General features: G+C 37.3%; 1 protein-coding gene across 2 annotated transcripts in view; it reads right to left on the reverse strand.

The window, feature by feature from the left end:
- The window catches only part of LOC311091359 (protein NLRC3-like), a 35,542-nt gene extending 17,899 nt beyond the window's left edge, over positions 1–17,643 (reverse strand). Inside the window, exons 1-8 of one of the 2 annotated variants that reach the window (XM_084127279.1) lie at positions 17,501–17,643; positions 13,801–13,897; positions 13,481–13,594; positions 12,427–12,540; positions 11,759–11,920; positions 9,840–11,567; positions 703–774; positions 365–538 (exon numbers count right to left, since the gene is read on the reverse strand). In XM_084127279.1, the coding sequence (XP_083983405.1) occupies positions 365–538; positions 703–774; positions 9,840–11,567; positions 11,759–11,920; positions 12,427–12,540; positions 13,481–13,594; positions 13,801–13,850 (2,414 nt within the window). In that variant the 5' untranslated portion in view covers positions 13,851–13,897; positions 17,501–17,643. Of the gene's footprint in view, positions 1–364; positions 539–702; positions 775–9,839; positions 11,568–11,758; positions 11,921–12,426; positions 12,541–13,480; positions 13,595–13,800; positions 13,921–17,500 lie in introns of both variants that reach the window. The other variant, XM_084127278.1, reaches the window with a different exon arrangement.
- Positions 17,644–18,231: the final 588 nt, after the last annotated feature.

Raw genomic sequence — 18,231 nt, forward strand, 5'->3', positions numbered from 1 at the left:
CAATAAAAAAAAAAAATATTTAGTTTATTAAACGCAAAGTTTTTAATTTCAAAAGCATTTCTAAATTCAGTTCAAATTTCCAACAAACGAAACTCCGAGCCAAAATAAGGAAGTGGTCTTGTCCCTTCCTTCCCCCGTCCATAAGCGGTGATATACATAAATAAAATTCATAAATAAAATTATAAAAATGCACATAGTAATAGTAGTAATAATTTAAACCAATACAACATTTTAGTTTTTGAAAAAAAAAAAAAAAAAAAAAAGTGTGTGTGGATGGCTGGGAGAAGAAGAGAGGAAGTGTGTGGGGTAGTGACAGTTTGACAGTTTTTCAACAGTTTCATGTGAGAGTCACGTATGATCTTACCCCAGTTTCTCCAGTTTACAGTGAGGATTCTCCAGTCCAGCAGAGAACAGCTTCACTCCTGAGTCTCCTAGTTTATTATATGACAGATATAGTTCTCTCAGGTGTAAAGGGTTTGATCTCAGAGCTGAAGTCAGAGCAGCACAACCTTCATCTGTCACACCACAATTTATCAACCTGTAGAGAACAATGACACACTCTTCACTCTCTCAGGTCAGATAGGTGGAGGGTTTAAAAGGTGAAGTGTGACACTCATTTTTTATTAAACCATTAATTTATAATGTTTAAGTAAGAAATATTATAATGTTTTAACAGTGATGCTTGTTCTCAGTGTTACTTACACAGCTGATCTAGTTGCTGTAACCACAGGCAGCAGCTTCTGAAGAACTTCAACTGCTGTGTTTTGTGTGTTACTAATTGAAAATAAAAAAATAAATAAGTTATTTATTAATTCTAATAATAATAATAAATATAGCTGCAAGCAGCAATCCGGGGCCAATCCCCTGAAAGGCATTGCAAGCACAGCAAGCACAGCAAGTACAGCAAGCAAAAAGTACTGTAAGCACAGCAGCGCAGCAAGCATTTAAGCACCAACAGCAGTGAAGAGCCAGAAGAACAAAAACAGCAGAAATTGAAATTAAAATTAAAAAGAGCAGGTTCAGAAGTATAGATGAAAATTAACTCAAAATGAACAGAAGTTCAGATGAGAATGAACACAGAATGAACAAGACATACTTATTTCTAATCCAAGAGGAAGAACTGGGCCCTCATTAAATTATGGAATAATTAAAAAAAAAAAAAAAAAAAAACATTTTCTGTTTAGATCAATGAGCCTTTAAATGCCCGTTATAAATGCTTTACAAGGCATAACTTGTCCTCACTTTAGATGAGCTCACAAAAATAGTTAACTGACCACTACTAAATGCTTTATAACTACCTGCATTTACTACATTTACTTACACTTAAGTGATCTTATGAATCACTGACAACTCCCAAATAACTGGTTTGTAAATAATGCTATACTTCATTTAGAAATGATAAATTGATCATTAATAAAGTATGAAAATACAATTATTAAACATTATAGATATGCTTCTATTCAATAATAAAGCATGTATAGCTGTGATACTTCCTGCTCAGCTACTGTTCGGACGCTCTCGCTTACTGCTCCGCGCTTTGCTCTATCGCTTTTACATTTTATCTCCTATTTTCTTATATTTTATTTCCTTTATTTTATTTCCTTTTATCACCTAATTTTAACTTCAGCAAATCAGCACAGTGCTCAGACGACAAAGTTTGGATTACTACAAAAACTGAGAATTCTTTTACCCGACCAGCTTACATTCCGGGAAAGGAAAACACAACTGCCTACAAGGATAAGAGAAAATGCCTCTTCTGAAATCTACTTGCTGCACCAACTGCCACAGACTTTTACAAAGGATTGCAGTTCTTGAAACAAAGTTACTTACGGGACCACCAAACCAGACGGAGCACACAACAGAGCTTCATCATGGACACCCTCAGCATACCGGTGAGTCCCATGAAACTAGTGCTCCTCGACAGGTAGAGAAACAAGCCGATCGACTTACTAATCGATGGCACAAACAGGGAGGGAGACCCAAAGGCACTCGAGACATCAGAGTGTCACGAGCATCACATATTGCCGCAGTAGCATCCTCTACCCCAGATACAGCTCTGACAAGGACTGCAAACACTGGTCTACTACCACCGCCTATACATCTTGAGAACAGATTTGAAGTGCTAATGAATGTAAATGAGGAATCCCCAAATGTGATGAATGTGATCGAACACAGACTGAATGGGCCAGTGGCTAACACTGATGCTAACTGGTGCTCAAGGTCGAGCAGACAGCGGCACTCAGCTCAGAGCGCAGCCGAGCCCAGGACTCTGATAGTGGGGGACTCCATAATCAGAAACATTAGCGGCAGGGATACAACTACGTGCTGCCTTCCACAAGCAACAACTTCTGATGTAAACAGGGAACTTCATAACATTCTGATGAAACATAAGACTGCAAATCGACTCATCATTCATGTGGGGAAGAATGATATTCATAAAGAGCAGTCAGAACTCCTTAAGAAGGATTTCAATGAACTTTTTGAAACACTTAAAAGACTGAAAGTGCAAACATTCATCAGTGGACCACTCCCAGCAAGAGGAACAAACCGGTTTTCACGGTTGCTTGGGCTTAATACGTGGCTGCAAAAAACCTGCAATATAAAAGGAGTAAACTTCATTGACAATTTCAATCTTTTCTGGAGTCAGAGACAACTTTTTCATCGGGATGGCCATCACCCAAACAAACTTGGTTCAAGAGTGTTAAAGGACAATATCTACTTCTCCCTCAATCATCCTTCTGCAGTGTGTGCCAATCCACTCAATCTGAACGGCACACACACATCTGGACACAGTATGAATGACCACGGGACTTCACTTCAACAGCAAAATGGACATGATAACACCACTCCGCCACAACAACCTCTGCTCACGGACACAATATCAGCTGAGCCCTGTCCACACAGCTCACCACAGACAGACATATCAGAACTGCTCCAAGATTCACCACCCAAGGACGACTTCCTGGAAAACAGCCAGGGAATCCAGGACAGCATATTACAACCTCCGATAACACCAGAGCAACAGCCCCTCTCACCAGACACTTTCTCCCTCTCCCCAGCAACTCCACTCCTGTGCTTCTCACAGAAAATGGAAGAACTGGTGTATGCTGGAACCAGACTATCCCACTCTTTTGCTGCAAGCCCCCAAATACCAACCAAAAAAAGACAGGCACCATTACCACCAAAGCCTGCGGGCCCAGCTCGCCCTCCCCCTCCTGTGAGAGCTCTTTGGCCTCTGCCACAACGCCAGGGCCCACACCCTCCTCCATCTGCTCGAGGTGAACCGAAAACAACTGATACCAGCTCTCAGTGATATGTGTCGGGTCCCCGTTTTGATAACAGTAACTTTCTCAAATGTTTACAGAACAAACGGGAACCCAGTGTGCCTGTATCTTCCTCTATTGCTGTTCTATTACAAGATAGAAAGTCTAAGGCCTTCAATAGCCGTACAGCAAACCTAACTAATCTGGTGCCTCTTACACGTCAAACTAATATTGCTGTGGGGAAAAGTAAGTCTGTTAAGTTAGCACTCCTTAACATTCGCTCACTTAAAAATAAATCGCTTCTAGTCAACGACTTAATAACCACAAACAATCTGGATTTTATGCTTCTAAATGAAACCTGGCTAGAAGACAGCTGCAGTGCAACAATCCTCAATGAAGCAGCCCCCCCGAACTTTACTTTTATGAGTGTCTGCAGAGCTGTTAAGAGAGGTGGGGGTCTAGCTGCTCTTTTTAAAGATATCTATCAATGTAAGCAAAAATCATTTGGGAATTACTTGTCTTTCGAATATCTGGGTATTGTGTTAAAAGGTGCTCCACGCATTTTACTTATCATTATTTACAGGCCTCCAAAATACTCTCCAGCCTTTGCTGAGGACTTTACAGAACTGTTATCAACAATTACATCAGAGTTTGACTGTTTTGCCATTGCTGGAGATTTAAACATCCACATAGATAATGCAGAAACCAATATGGCAAAAGAAATCAATACTGTTTTAAAAACTTTTGATCTGACTCAGCATGTTCATGGACCCACACACAATCGTGGACACACTCTAGATTTACTTATCAGTAAGGGTCTAAACATTTCATCGATTGTTATTAAGGATGTAGCACTGTCTGATCATTTCTGTATTTTCTTTGATATATTGATCTCTCCTGCCACTGAAGCTAGATCTGTGTCTGTCAAGAAGAGATGCTTAAATGAGAACACTAGTGTACTATTTATGAAGGCTATATCCTTAACACCAAGCATATCTGCAGACTCTGTTGACTTTCTCCTTGATTCCTTTAACTCAAAAGTTAAAAGTGTAATTGATGATATTGCTCCTGTTAAAGTCAGGAAGAAGAGTGGCAGACAAAAAGCACCTTGGAGAAACTCAACAGCAGTGCAAAATATGAAAAGACAATGCAGAAAAGTAGAGCGCATATGGCGGAAGACAAAACTTGTAGTCCATTATAACATCTACAAAGACTGCATCCATGCTTTTAATATGGAACTAGGCAAAGCTAGACAGACTTTCTTCTCAAATATTATAAACAGTAATTTAAACAACACACGCACTCTTTTTGCTACTGTAGAGAGACTGACAAACCCCCCAAGCCAGATTCCCAGTGAAATGCTCTCAGACAACAAGTGCAGTGAGTTTGCCTCTTTCTTCTCTGAGAAAATCAATAATATCAGAAAGGCGATCAGCACATCTTTGAGTTGCCCTGGGGTTAGACAGACCATCAAACCACCTGAGAAAGTAGTTACTATGTCTGACTTCAAAGAAATTGATGGCAAAATTTTGGAAGAAACCGTACAGCACCTTAAAACATCAACCTGTGCTCTTGACACACTTCCCACATCATTTTTCAAAAGTGTGTTAAACAGTTTAGAAGCAGATCTTCTAGAAGTGGTAAATGCCTCACTTCTCTCTGGGAGTTTTCCAAACTCCCTGAAAACTGCAGTTGTCAAGCCCCTCCTGAAAAAGAACAATATGGATAAGACCATATTAAGCAACTATAGGCCGATCTCAAATCTTCCTTTCATAGGCAAGATCATTGAAAAAGTTGTCTTCAATCAGCTGAACAAATTCTTATGCTCGAATGGATACTTTGACAATTTTCAATCTGGTTTCCGACCGCACCACAGCACAGAGACAGCGCTCATAAAGATAATAAACGATATTCGCTTAAATACTGATTCAGGCAAATTATCAGTGCTGGTACTACTCGACCTCAGTGCTGCATTTGACACTGTCGATCATAACATACTTCTTGACAGGCTGGAAAACTGGGTGGGGCTTTCTGGGAAAGTCCTAAAATGGTTCAGGTCATACTTAGATGGGAGAGGTTATTATGTGAGTATAGGAGATCATAAGTCTGAGTGGACATCCATGACATGCGGAGTCCCTCAAGGCTCAATTCTTGCGCCACTCCTGTTCAACCTGTATATGCTCCCAATGAGCCAAATAATGAGAAAGAACCAAATTGCTTACCACAGCTATGCAGACGACACACAGCTCTACTTAGCCCTATCGCCTAACGATTACAGCCCCATTGACTCCCTGTGCCAATGCATCGATGAAGTCAACAGTTGGATGTGTCAAAACTTTCTTCAGTTAAACAAAGACAAAACTGAAGTCATTGCATTTGGAAACAAAGATGAAGTTCTCAAGGTGAACGCATACCTTCACTCTAGGGGTCAAACAACTAAACATCAAGTCAGGAATCTTGGTGTGACACTAGAGTCAGACCTTAGTTTCAGTAGTCATGTCAAAGCAATAACTAAATCAGCATACTATCATCTAAAAAATATTGCAAGAATTAGATACTTTGTTTCCAGACAAGACTTAGAGAAACTTGTTCATGCTTTCATCACCAGCAGGGTGGATTATTGTAATGGACTCCTCACTGGCCTTCCCAAAAAGACAATAAGACAGTTGCAGCTCATACAGAACGCTGCTGCCAGGATTCTGAGCAGAACCAGAAAATATGAACATATCACACCAGTCCTCAGGTCTTTACACTGGCTCCCAGTTAAATTTAGGATTGATTTTAAAGTATTATTACTGGTATATAAATCATTTAATGGCCTAGGACCTCAATATATTGCAGATATGCTCACTGAATATAAACCCAACAGATCACTCAGATCATTAGGATCATATCAGCTAGAAATACCAAGGGTTCACTCTAAGCATGGCGAGTCCGCTTTTAGCTATTATGCCAGCCGCAGCTGGAACCAGCTTCCAGAAGAGATCAGATGTGCTCCTACAGTAGTGACTTTCAAATCCAGACTCAAAACACATCTGTTTAGCTATGCATTTAATGAATGAGCACTGTGCCAATGTTCGTCCGACTGTTTGTACTGTTACTGTATTTTATTTTTTATTTTTCTAAACTGTTTTAATTATTCTTATTTCTTTTTATTATGTAAAGCACTTTGAATTGCCACTGTGTATGAAAAGTGCTATATAAATAAACTTGCCTTGCCTTGCCTGCCTTGCCTATTTATAAACTGCTTATTAATGTCTATTAATGCTTTATTAATTATGAATTAATTGTTTACTAATGCTTAACTAATGATTAATAGTGTGCAGTTATTATAAAGTGTTACCTAATTCATATCACAAGTAAATAATACATTATACCTTCCTAAATACCATTAAATATTTTATTAATTCAACACTGCTTTATAAAGGACATGTGAAAAAGTTGTTTTAGTATTTAACTGTAGAAGCCTCGTATTCAGCCAACACAGATTTGTTTTTCTTTTTCTTGTCAAAGTTGCTGTGGCAGTGTTTTTGTACCTGCATCAGCAAATATTTCACAGAAATTTTAAGCACACAAGTTTGTTTGCTTGTTACTTTTTTATTTACCTACTTGTTCATTTAATAATTTACTTAGTTTTATTGTCATGGGAAATAACGAACAAAATGTGAATCGTTGTTTATCATTTTGCGAGCAACTGTTGATTATGATGAGAAAAATTATGATGAGACATTAGTCTAATTTATTTTCTTAATACTTCTCTTGTGGCCCATAGAGAAAAAAATTGTATTTTCATGAATCAATAAGTATTTTGTGTTAAACAAGTTGTCTTTGAAATGAGAAGTAAGCTAATCTAATCTTTTATCTTCACAGCGCGTCAGTTATGCGGTGATGCGCTATGAAATTATTGCGGGGCAAATTAACTGTAATTTAATGATAAACGTTTTTTTAAGATAATTTAATATGCTCTGCGTGCCCGTCCGCTACGCCACTGTGAAGAGCTAAACGCCACCAGGAACGCCATCAAGGCGATTAACTGTTTTATCAAGTTTACTTTGGCCGTCCGCGTGACGTGATTCTCATCATCAGGAGGATCCGCTTGCAGCCCAATTTTTGTGATTGCGCAGACGGTGCGCACACAACGGTCAAATGAGTTTCCTTTGAAAGCCTTGCGCACTCAACTGGAAAATGAAGTTACACGGGTCCTTCTGAGTCTTGTAGACTCAAGTCCTCAGCATTAAACACTAGAATGAGACGCTCTAGTAAGTGTGCATGGCTACGTCACACATGTTCCCGCCCGACTGTCACGGCACAAAAATACTATTAAAACTTATTTTCTGAAAAATACTTTATATTAAATATTTTTATATTAACTGGCTTTTATATTAATGTACTACAGTGAATGACAGCCGTCTGTGTCTCTGTTACAGGAGAGGCTTCCACTCTGCTTCCTCCAGATCACCAGAGGGAGCTCTCACCAGAATATTGACTTGCTATTTGGACTACAAATCCCATAGGCCCTCATACCTGGGACTGATTACACACACCTGCAGTTCATCACACAAACACTATTTAAACACTCCACACACACACCACCGTTGCAAAGTCTTGATTTGCCGTGGTGATCATTTCTGAGCGTTTCTACTGTGGACTATATTCTGTGTTTGATCTTGGACTGTTTCTTGTTGTTTGACTACTTGCCGCCTGCCCCGACCTTTGCCTGTCTTTTGGATTGTGATTGTCAGCTACCTGCCCAGACCTCTCGCCTGTCCTTTGTACTGTGAATGTTTGCTGCCTGCCTCGACCTTGCTTGTACCTGTTTTCGACTCTGAGTTAATAAAGCTGCAGATGGATTCTCAATCCGATGACTCCTCATTACAGTCTCCCAGTGTCTTACGTTATCTTCAGTTTAGTGTTCATTGATTCATTTACACAGAAACAAAAGATAACATGTATGCCTTCATCTCTGAATACATTTTTGTGTCTTACTAGAGCTGGGTATCAAGTTCAATACTTTTTAGGCACAAACCGAATTGCCTTGATACCATCGAGAATCAAAAAATTTTCTTGCCAAATTTAATCTTGTCAGTGAAAAAATCAGCATGCAGCATGTATGATGTGCACAAATCAAATGCTGGCTGTGGCGAGGCATCAAGGAAAAACACTAGTTTACGTCGGCTTGATGGCAACAGCACGCGATGCAATGAATGGTGCAGACAAGCACCGCGTGCGTCACACATGCTGCGTAGTAAAGGGAACCGCATGTCTGGGCCATTCATTGACGCAGAACATCCAGGATTCATATTTAAATAATCCCTTTGCGGTTTAATATTCTCACGTTGCCAACATTTAATTTGAGAGAAACTATAGTCACATCACAGAAGAAGGTCTAGACGGCAACCTGTCAAAAAAAAGGTTGGTTTAACTTAAAGAAACTGCGATAGAAATGTATTACTCTTGTACAGTATAATGTTCATCTTAAATGTAATACTACTACTACTAATACTAATAATAATAACACAAATATTATTAAAACAATTTTCTTCCATGTTATAATTTTAACAGTAAACCTCTGTTGTGGTTATATGCCTTCATTTGATTACCAGAAAAATAAATTAAATACACAAAAAAAATAACAAAAAAAAAATTCATAGGGCCCTATTATTTTATACAAATTAATAAATTAAGTTGTTTTTATAAAATTCAATTAATTAGATATGTTTTGATTAAACCATTAAAATAGAATATAGACAAAATTAAATGGAAAGCGCAGAACTGGGTAAAAATAAAATGGAATTTGGAAAAAAAAACATTATGAATGTATTTTTTGTTAAACTTAATAAATTGCTGTTAAATTAACAAGTTTCATGGTTTAAATTAATTACACATGCTTTTTGATTAATACAATTTAATTTAACTTAAATTTTAAGTTAAATGAAATTAAGTTAAATTAAATTTAAAACGGAATTAACTCACATTAAACTAGCCATCTTGTAAAGTGTTCTTATCCTTAAGGTTAGCTGCATTAACAGTTTAGCTTTCTTGTTTTTTTCCCCCTCTTCACATTAATGTTACAGCCTCTGCTATAACATTATCTGTTCATAAAATTGGTATTGAAAAAAAGTATCGTTCAGGAACTGGTATCGGTATCTAAAATTTTTGAACGATACCCAGCCCTATGTCTTACATTTCATAATGAACTCAGATAAACTCAGTGCCGACTCGTTTTCCATCAGTTCTTTTACATTAATTGGAATGTGTGCAAAGGATTGTGGGAGATCGAAGAACACGAAGAATATACTTGATGTATCCTTCAAAATGAGCAGAATTAAAGACACTAAATGAAGTCTGTCTTCAAAAGATCCTTCAAACTGAGAAGGCCTTCAGAGGCACTTGATGACGTGGCAGTCGAGATATGCAGCCTTACTAAGACACAGCCACGGTTTGAGAAACACCCGCAAATTATGTACAATATCCCAGAAATCAATCTGTGCCCCGTGATTTAAACACCTCTGATCTCTTAGTTTCTCTTTGTTCATAATGTTTTAGATTGTTATGATTACACTCAGTGTTACTTACTGATCGTTTCTGACTCCAATTAATCTGTACAGGTCAAACTTCTGCAGTGTCTCCTCTGAGGACAACAACACAAACACTAAAGCTGACCACTGAGATGAGGAGAGTTTCACATCACGTAATCCTCCACGGCTCATATGAGGTTGAGCTTCGTTCACCAGAGAAAGATCACCCAGTTCATTCAGACAGTGAAACAGATTGATGTATTTATCTGGAGAGGGATTCTCACTGATCTTTTCTTTAATATAGTCAACTGTTTTCTCATTGTTGTGAGAGCTGTTTGATGTCTGTGTCTTTAGTTCTTGTAAGAGACTCTGATTAGACTCCACTGACAGACCCAGAAGGAAACGAAGGAAAAGGTCCAGATGCCCATTTTTACTGTCTAAAGCCTCATCCACAGCTCTCTGATGGAGATCCGATAGGGAAACTGTGTCTCCATTAGTTGGTTTGGTAATCTGGTCAAACACATTGATGTTATTGTTGATAAAGGAGAGATACACATATAGAGCTGCTAGATGTTCCTGAATGCTCAGATGAACAAAGCAGAAGACTTTCCCCTGACACAAGCCCAACTCCTCTCTGAAGATCTGAGTGCACAATCCTGAGTAAACTGATGCTTCTGTCTCATCAATGCCACACTCGCTCAGGTCTTCCTCATAGAAGATCAGATTGCCTTTCACAAGCTGCCGATAAGCCAGTTTCCCCAGTTTGACAATCATGTCTTCATCATTCACTTTCTTCTCATAGTCCTTCTCATGTTTGATGTTGGTCTGAATGAGCAGGAAGTGTGTGTACATCTGAGTGAGAGTCTTGGGAATCTCTCCTCTCTCTGCTTCACTCAACATCTTCTCTAGAACAGTGGCTGAGATCCAGCAGAACACTGGGATGTGACACATAATAAAGAGGCTCCTTGATGACTTCAGGTGTGAGATGATCCTGTGGGCCAGACTCTGATCACTGATTCTCTTCCTGAAGTATTCCTCCTTCTGTGTGTCACTGAAGCCTCGTACCTCTGTCACTCGATGGACACGCTCAGAGGGGACGAGATCCGCTGCTGCTGGTCTGGAGGTGATCCAGATGAGAGCAGAGGGAAGCAGATTCCCCACAATGAGGTTCGTCAGCAGCTCGTCCACTGAGGCTGATTCAGTCACATCACACAACCTCACATCGCTCTGAAAATCCAGAGACAGACGACACTCATCCAGACCATCAAAGATGAACAACACTTTATACTCATTACTGAATATGTCCATTTCTTTGGTTTCAGGGAAAAAGCGATGAAGAAGATCTGAAAGACTGAGTGTTTTGTCCTTCATCAAGTTGAGCTCTCTGAAAGCAAGTGGAAATATGAGCTGGACGTCCTGATTCTCTTTCCCTTCAGCCCAGTCCAGGATGAACTTCTGCACAGAGACTGTTTTTCCAATGCCAGCGACTCCCTTTGTCAGCACAGTTCTGATGGGTTTGTCTTGTCCAGGTAAAGGTCTAAAGATGTCACTGCATTTGATCGGTGTGTCCTCTGTTTCTGCTCTCCTGGACTGTGTCTCAATCTGTCTCACCTCATGCTCATTATTGATCCCTCCACTTTCACTCTCTGTGATGTAGAGCTCTGTGTAGATCTCATTCAGGAGTGTTGGGTTTCCCTGCTTTGATATTCCCTCATGCAAACATTCAAACTTCTGTCTCATATTTGATTTCAATGTGTTGAGGACTTCAGCAGGTTTAGAGTCATCGCTGTAAGATTAAAATACCACATTATTACACAAGTCAGAGCAGTAAATAGCCATAAATTACAAAACTATTTATGGGACACAGAACATCATTAGATTTCTAAAATGTTTTAATCATTAATCATGTGTTTGAGTGATTTGTGATGTGAATTGCAGCACCTAAAATTAAATAACAACAAACGTCCTACATTTTACCTGAAACCAGGATACATGCTTTCATTAAAGTCTTGTGGTTGAATCACAGGCTTGTACGCAAACTTAAACACTTCTGGTGGATCCATAGAGCGGTTACTCTTCATAGACACACAGCTGGACTCTGGTTTTGATCTCTTCTGCTGGACTGAACTGGTTTTAAAACTAAGTGAAAATAAAAAGCATACAGACTTATAAATGTTGTGCACTTTTACAGGAATCATCTGCCTTAGGAAAGACCAGGGAGTGTTGTCACACTTTTGCTTTAACGTCTGGAAATCAGTGGTGTTTTGCACTGTCTCAAACTTTAATAGTAATTATTTTGAGAAATTAACTCTTTTCAAAGGCACAATGGATGACGAAGGCTCAATCGACTAAAGAAGCCAATGTTTTGCTGACCTTTAAAGATAAACCACCTTACTGTACTCTAGTAACGGTGCTCTTGCTATGAAACATCACTGTTCTGACCAGACACTGAAGGTTTCAATAAATCTGAACGAACGGTTAGAAAAATATGCTCAATTTTACACCAACTCCATTATATAAAGGTGGAAAAAATCTCATCTTACATTTAGTTGATGTCATTGATAATATTAGACTGACTGAGATAAATTATGCATCTAATTCAAAAGTGTCATACTATAAACATAACTTTTATAGAAATGATATACCTGAGATTAGGCCGTTTGTCTCCACTCTTAAACACTTCTGGTGGATCCATAGAGCGGTTACTCTTCATAGACACACAGCTGGACTCTGGGTTTGAGCTCTTCTGCTGGACTGAACTGGTTTAATAAAAAATAAAAAAAATAAAAAAAAGGAAAGACCAGGGTGTGTTGTAACACTTTTGGCTTTAACATCTGTAACTCAGTGGTGTGACTAGCTCAAACTTTGATTATAATTATTTTGAGAAATTAACTTGGAAATGAACTTGTTTGCTTTAAACACATTCTCCTTTAAACACATTCAAATTAACAAACGACCCCAACACATATTGTCCCAAAAACTACATTTCCCATAATTCCCAACCGAAGATATAAAGGACACCAGGAAATGCCACGCCCTTTAAATTCCAAGCCTTTGTTCCTTATTATAATTATCATCATTATCTATTATCATTATTGGCTTTGTCGCTCTTTGATCTTTAACGTGTGCATAAAGAGACAACGTAGCACATCCAGTACAAATGTTCTGGGTAAATAATATTTAAGAAATAAACTAAATACATAGAAATTTATAAATAAGCAGACACAAAAAAATGAATCCCTTAAAGCAAACGAAATATCAATTTGTCATGCAAAAAATAAAAAGAGAAAACTAGAACCATTTAAATAAATTATTTGTTAAGTGTGGCCTTTGCCATCACAACGACGATCACATGACTCTTTTCAAAGGCACAATGGAGGATGAAGGCTCAACCGACTAAAGAGACCAATGTTTTGCTGACCTTTAAAGATAAACCACCTTACTGTACTCTAGTAACAGTGCTCTTGCTGTGAAACATCACTGTTCTGACCAGACACTGTGAAGCTTTCAACAAATCTGAACCAGCGGTTAGAAAAATCCACTCAATTTTACACCTACTCCATTATATAAAGGTGGAAACTTATATCATCAACTTACACTTACGTGATGTCATTGCTAGTATTAGACTGACTGAGATAAATGATGCATCTAATTCAAAAGTGTCATACAATAAGCACATCTTTTATAAAAATTATATACCTGAGATTAGGCTGTGTGTCTCCACTCTTAAACACTTCTGGCGGATCCATAGAGCGGTTACTCTTCATAGACACACAGCTGGACTCTGGGTTTGAGCTCTTCTGCTGGACTGAACTGGAATAGAGAACAGATTCAGTTTAATCCTTTAGATTACTGTGTTTGTTCTTTATGAGAGGAACCATATTAATATAAACACTTTCATCTTAAATCACTTTGAGGAAACTTTATGATCTTTTTATTTAATATTTCATGTTAGTTAGTCAAAAACTGGTCTTTTTCTGTAATGCAATACAATATTTGACAGTGTTTGTTGAAAGTACCTGCATCCTGGAGAAAAATCTTCCTCTCTTGATCCTTGTGAATCAGCCATGATGAGGCTGCAGGAGAATCTGATGAGTTTGATCTCCTCCACTGACTCTGAATGAAGAAACATTCACACACTAAATTAAATGATTAAACAACCTTCATAATTTTGTGTGGGAGAAAAAGGATCATGTGACTGTGTTAACTCAAACTCCCCGATCACACTAAATGTGTCTCTATAGCACGCATTGTGTTTATCGTGCAATGTATACGCCAAAATGAGTTTTTACGTGCATATGATACGCATGCACTCAAAAAAATAATTCATTGGATGAACATGATTTAATCATGCCACCTATATTCCATCTAAACAAACCAAGTTAAGTCAACCAACCTTTATCATGTTATTTGAACACAAAATAGATGTGTTGGTTAAACATGATATTAATATTTCCATTTAACTCATTTGCATCTTTTTTGAGTTACATGTTCATTCTTACTCAAAAAAATAACTCTTTGATTTTCCACATGATTAACTTGCTTTATTTCAGCATTATGCTATTCTGTTATTCCAATTTAATGTACTTACGTTGGGTCAACTTAATTTATTAAGGTTGATTCAACTTATTTACTATGGTTGGACACAGCTTAATTTAATAGTGTCAGCCCAACTAATTTACTTAATTTGCATTCAACTTATGTGTTTGTTATTTTCATTCACCCATTCATATTTTATTTATTTTAGTGACACATAATTAAATGAATAGACTATAGCTAGCTATTTGCTAGCAGTAGCACATATTAGCATCTTAAATGCTAAGATTTACATGCTCCTTCAACCAAAGCAGTTAAAAGTAACCAAATCAGTCCACAGCCAAACAAAATGCTCCACACTTCTCCACAATGGTAACCCACTGTATTTTAAATGGTTCTAATAATTCCAACGTAATTGAACATTAAACACAATTACACACTATCAAGTCTTCCCCTTTTCTCATTTTCTCAAAAAAAACAAAACATAAAATAACACTTAATTTTAACATTTATTCTCTCTTAATTCAACCATATGCAAAGCATGCTGGGAATTAACAAGCACTGCCCAGTTTCAGTTAATGCAACACAAATCATTCATGTAATCCAACACAAACGGATTAAGTAAACTTAAATTTTACATATTAAGCAGATTGAACACAATCAAATTAAGTTAGGGCAAAATGGCAGTTGGCGTCGCACTATACTGCCACCCTCTGGATGTAAGAATTTTTTTACTTAACATAAATGGTTTGTGTTTAGACAACACATTAGGATTTTGTACTGTTAAGTTGAGACATAATTACGTGGACCTTACAAGTCAACAAACACAATTATTATAAGTAAACTAAATATAAATATATTATGTAAAGTGTACAACCTTCCTAGTTCATTTTTTTGAGTGGTAGGTTTAGTAGTGGTAGGGTACGTGCATATTATACGCCAGGGCCGTGCACAGGGGGGTGGCCCGGTGGCTAGAGCCACTGCCCTTCTGCCCTCATCAGCTGAGGTGCCCCTCTCGCCCCCCTCCCTAACCCTCCAGAAGATTCCCATAAAAACGTTCTGTTATCGCTCCGCTAAAGATCCACTGATTCCGCTGATCCGTTCCGTGTTTTCCTGCTCGCTCCGCAGCGTCACTCATAGACAAGCATGTGCCCGCTCTTCGACGACAGATTCAGAATAGAATTTCGTCCCATTCACAGGTAGATTACAAATTACATTCCACATTACAGACAGTAGTCGATCCACAAAATTAGTATTTTGGTAATATGTTTTTGTATTTCTGTCGCAAAATGTTTTGCTCCTGGTCTTCAAATAGTGCTAACAAGTTACAACTCGTGCAACATCCATGTTCTTGGAAGAAAAGCAAATGTGTTTTGTGCCGTTAGCCACCTTGTAACCTACTATACTAAGGTACTATTCATTTAGATTAGAACACATTTAGATAATATATAGTATATTACCTTTTTATTATGTATAATGTTAATATGGTCTCATTAAAATATTATAAATATGATGTATGTTATAGATAGATACTATATCAACTAAGGCAACTGATTATAATGGGAAATATATTTACAGGAGTTAAAGTGTGAAAAACTGTCTGCTAAATATTCTATACATAATGATTTACCCTCTGGCTTTCTAGAACTTTGATTCAATTTTTGCCATGTTGAATAGGCTTTGTCTTTGCTCTTTTTTCACTCCGTTCTTCTAATTTTGTGAAGGCATTGTTTTTTTGTCTACAAAATCTGCAAACAACAGAAAATGTTATTTATTCGTGATTTATTTATTAGTGTTATTTATATTAGATTAGATCAGGTTAAATAATTTGATTGAACAAGAATTCTAATTTTCACTACTCCCAGTGTATGATTGCAGAACAATATATGTTTGAAAATTTATGGAGCAACAGATTTTGTGTGAAAATAAATCAGAAAGGTGGTTTGTTTAAAAATCTTATTAATGTATGAGGTGGCAAGGAGGTACACACGGGGTAAAACCAGCATGGTAAGACACAGTATTGATAAAAATACTTAAGCTAAATTAATATGCTTTTAATAATGTCTAAGTTGATACTTGTTCAAACCAATCACTTTAGTAAGGTTTATAACAATTTTGGAGTTATTTTGATAAATTAAATAATAAATGTTTGTTCAATAAATATAGGCTATCTGTCATAATTTTCATTTTAAAAATACAGAAACAAGATTCTTGAGATCTTTGTATTTAAATTGCTACATAAGTCTAAAACATTAAAAAATATATATAAAATAGTAGATTAAATTAGCACAGAATCAACTTTGATCAAGTCAATGATCAGCCAAATTTCCAAGTCCATCATCAAAAGCGTTTATGAAAAAAAGTGCTGAGCAGAATTTGTGCCATTGAGTGGTATAAAAGAGAATTAAGTCAAATGCGCATTTTACCCTGGTGTGACTTTATAACTGTTGTAACCTGTATATCATTTCAATTTATACTTTAAGTGTATAATATTAAATTAAATGTCTATACTACTTCCATAGGATGAGGCAGCTCAGAGAGTGAGAGCCCACTGAGCATCAGACAGTTAAACTGGCATTGACATTGAATTATTTAATTGGAAGAGTAATTATAACAACATAACTTGATTTTGCACTAAATCCTAATTGTAATCTTATTGCCCATATAAAAGAGTTGTTTTTAATTTTCTGTATTAAGATGATACTGCCTCATTCAAACTCCTTATAGTGCCCCCTTTTTTGGTTTAAGCCACTGCCCCTCAAAATGTCTGTGCACGGCCCTGTTATACGCATGGGTAGGATTAGTCGTGTGTGGGGTGCGTGTGTATAACACGCAATAAAGTGCGTATCAAATGCACGCGAAAACTGCGTATCATATGCACGTAAAAACTCATTTTCGCGTATAAATTGCACGATAAACACAATGCGTGCGATAGAGACGCATTTTCATGAGATCAGGCTGGCCTATTCACAGACAAACGATTAAATAACTGAAACCGAGTAACGCTGATTGAACATGTTCAGTCGGGTGAAAAAGAAAACAAATCCCTACCCGCCAAACACAAAAGAAACACTGAAGTGAAAGAAACCCTTTAAGATTTCATATCACACAAACAATCACTTAAAATGTCAAATGCCAGAGATTCATATTAATATGAGGAAGTCACCACAAATAAACACTCACCTTGATCAAACTTTTACAAGATACAGGATCTCAAATCCTCCAGCTTTAACATCATAAAATTCCTTCTTAAACGTTGATAAACACCTGCTCGGTTTTTTCCGTATAGTATACGTATACGTATTTTACCTGCTCAAAATGGCGACAGGATAACTTACTTTCACTTTCTATGAGTGACGACAGAGACAGAGAGAGAGAGAGAGAGAGAGAGAGACGCGCATTCACGAGAGCACCGCGACGCATGCGTATGAGAGCAGACTTTGTAAATAAAGTGGTAAATTGTGTTTTTTGCGCAAAAAAAGCACTCGCGTATTTTTCAGTTTGTTTTTATCTGTTAATTATTTTTTTATATTTTGTCGTTCATTCAATTTTGTTTTTCTCTCTTCTCTTAAGATTTTCGTTAGTTTTCTTAACTATAGAACGTTCCTATCATGTCCAAACTTTGTCCAAAATTCTAACCTTTCATTGAAGTAAAAGAATTGAAAGTGGGGGGGAAATCACATTATGAAATAAATGTTTATCTCCAAAACACGTCGGCCACAATTATTGGCCCCCCTAGAATTTTTTATGAGTAAAATATCTCTGAAGTATATTCTCATTAATATTTACCTTTATTTAGCACACCAGGGTGACTAGGAACATTAAATTGTCCAGCTATGACTTCTTGTTTCACAGGAGTTTAAATATTACGAATACACAAAGGCCAAACTCCCTTAATCATCCATCACCATGAG

The sequence above is a fragment of the Abramis brama genome, assembly GCF_963993115.1.
Source record: "Abramis brama genome assembly, chromosome: 10".
Classification (NCBI taxonomy): domain Eukaryota; kingdom Metazoa; phylum Chordata; class Actinopteri; order Cypriniformes; family Leuciscidae; genus Abramis; species Abramis brama.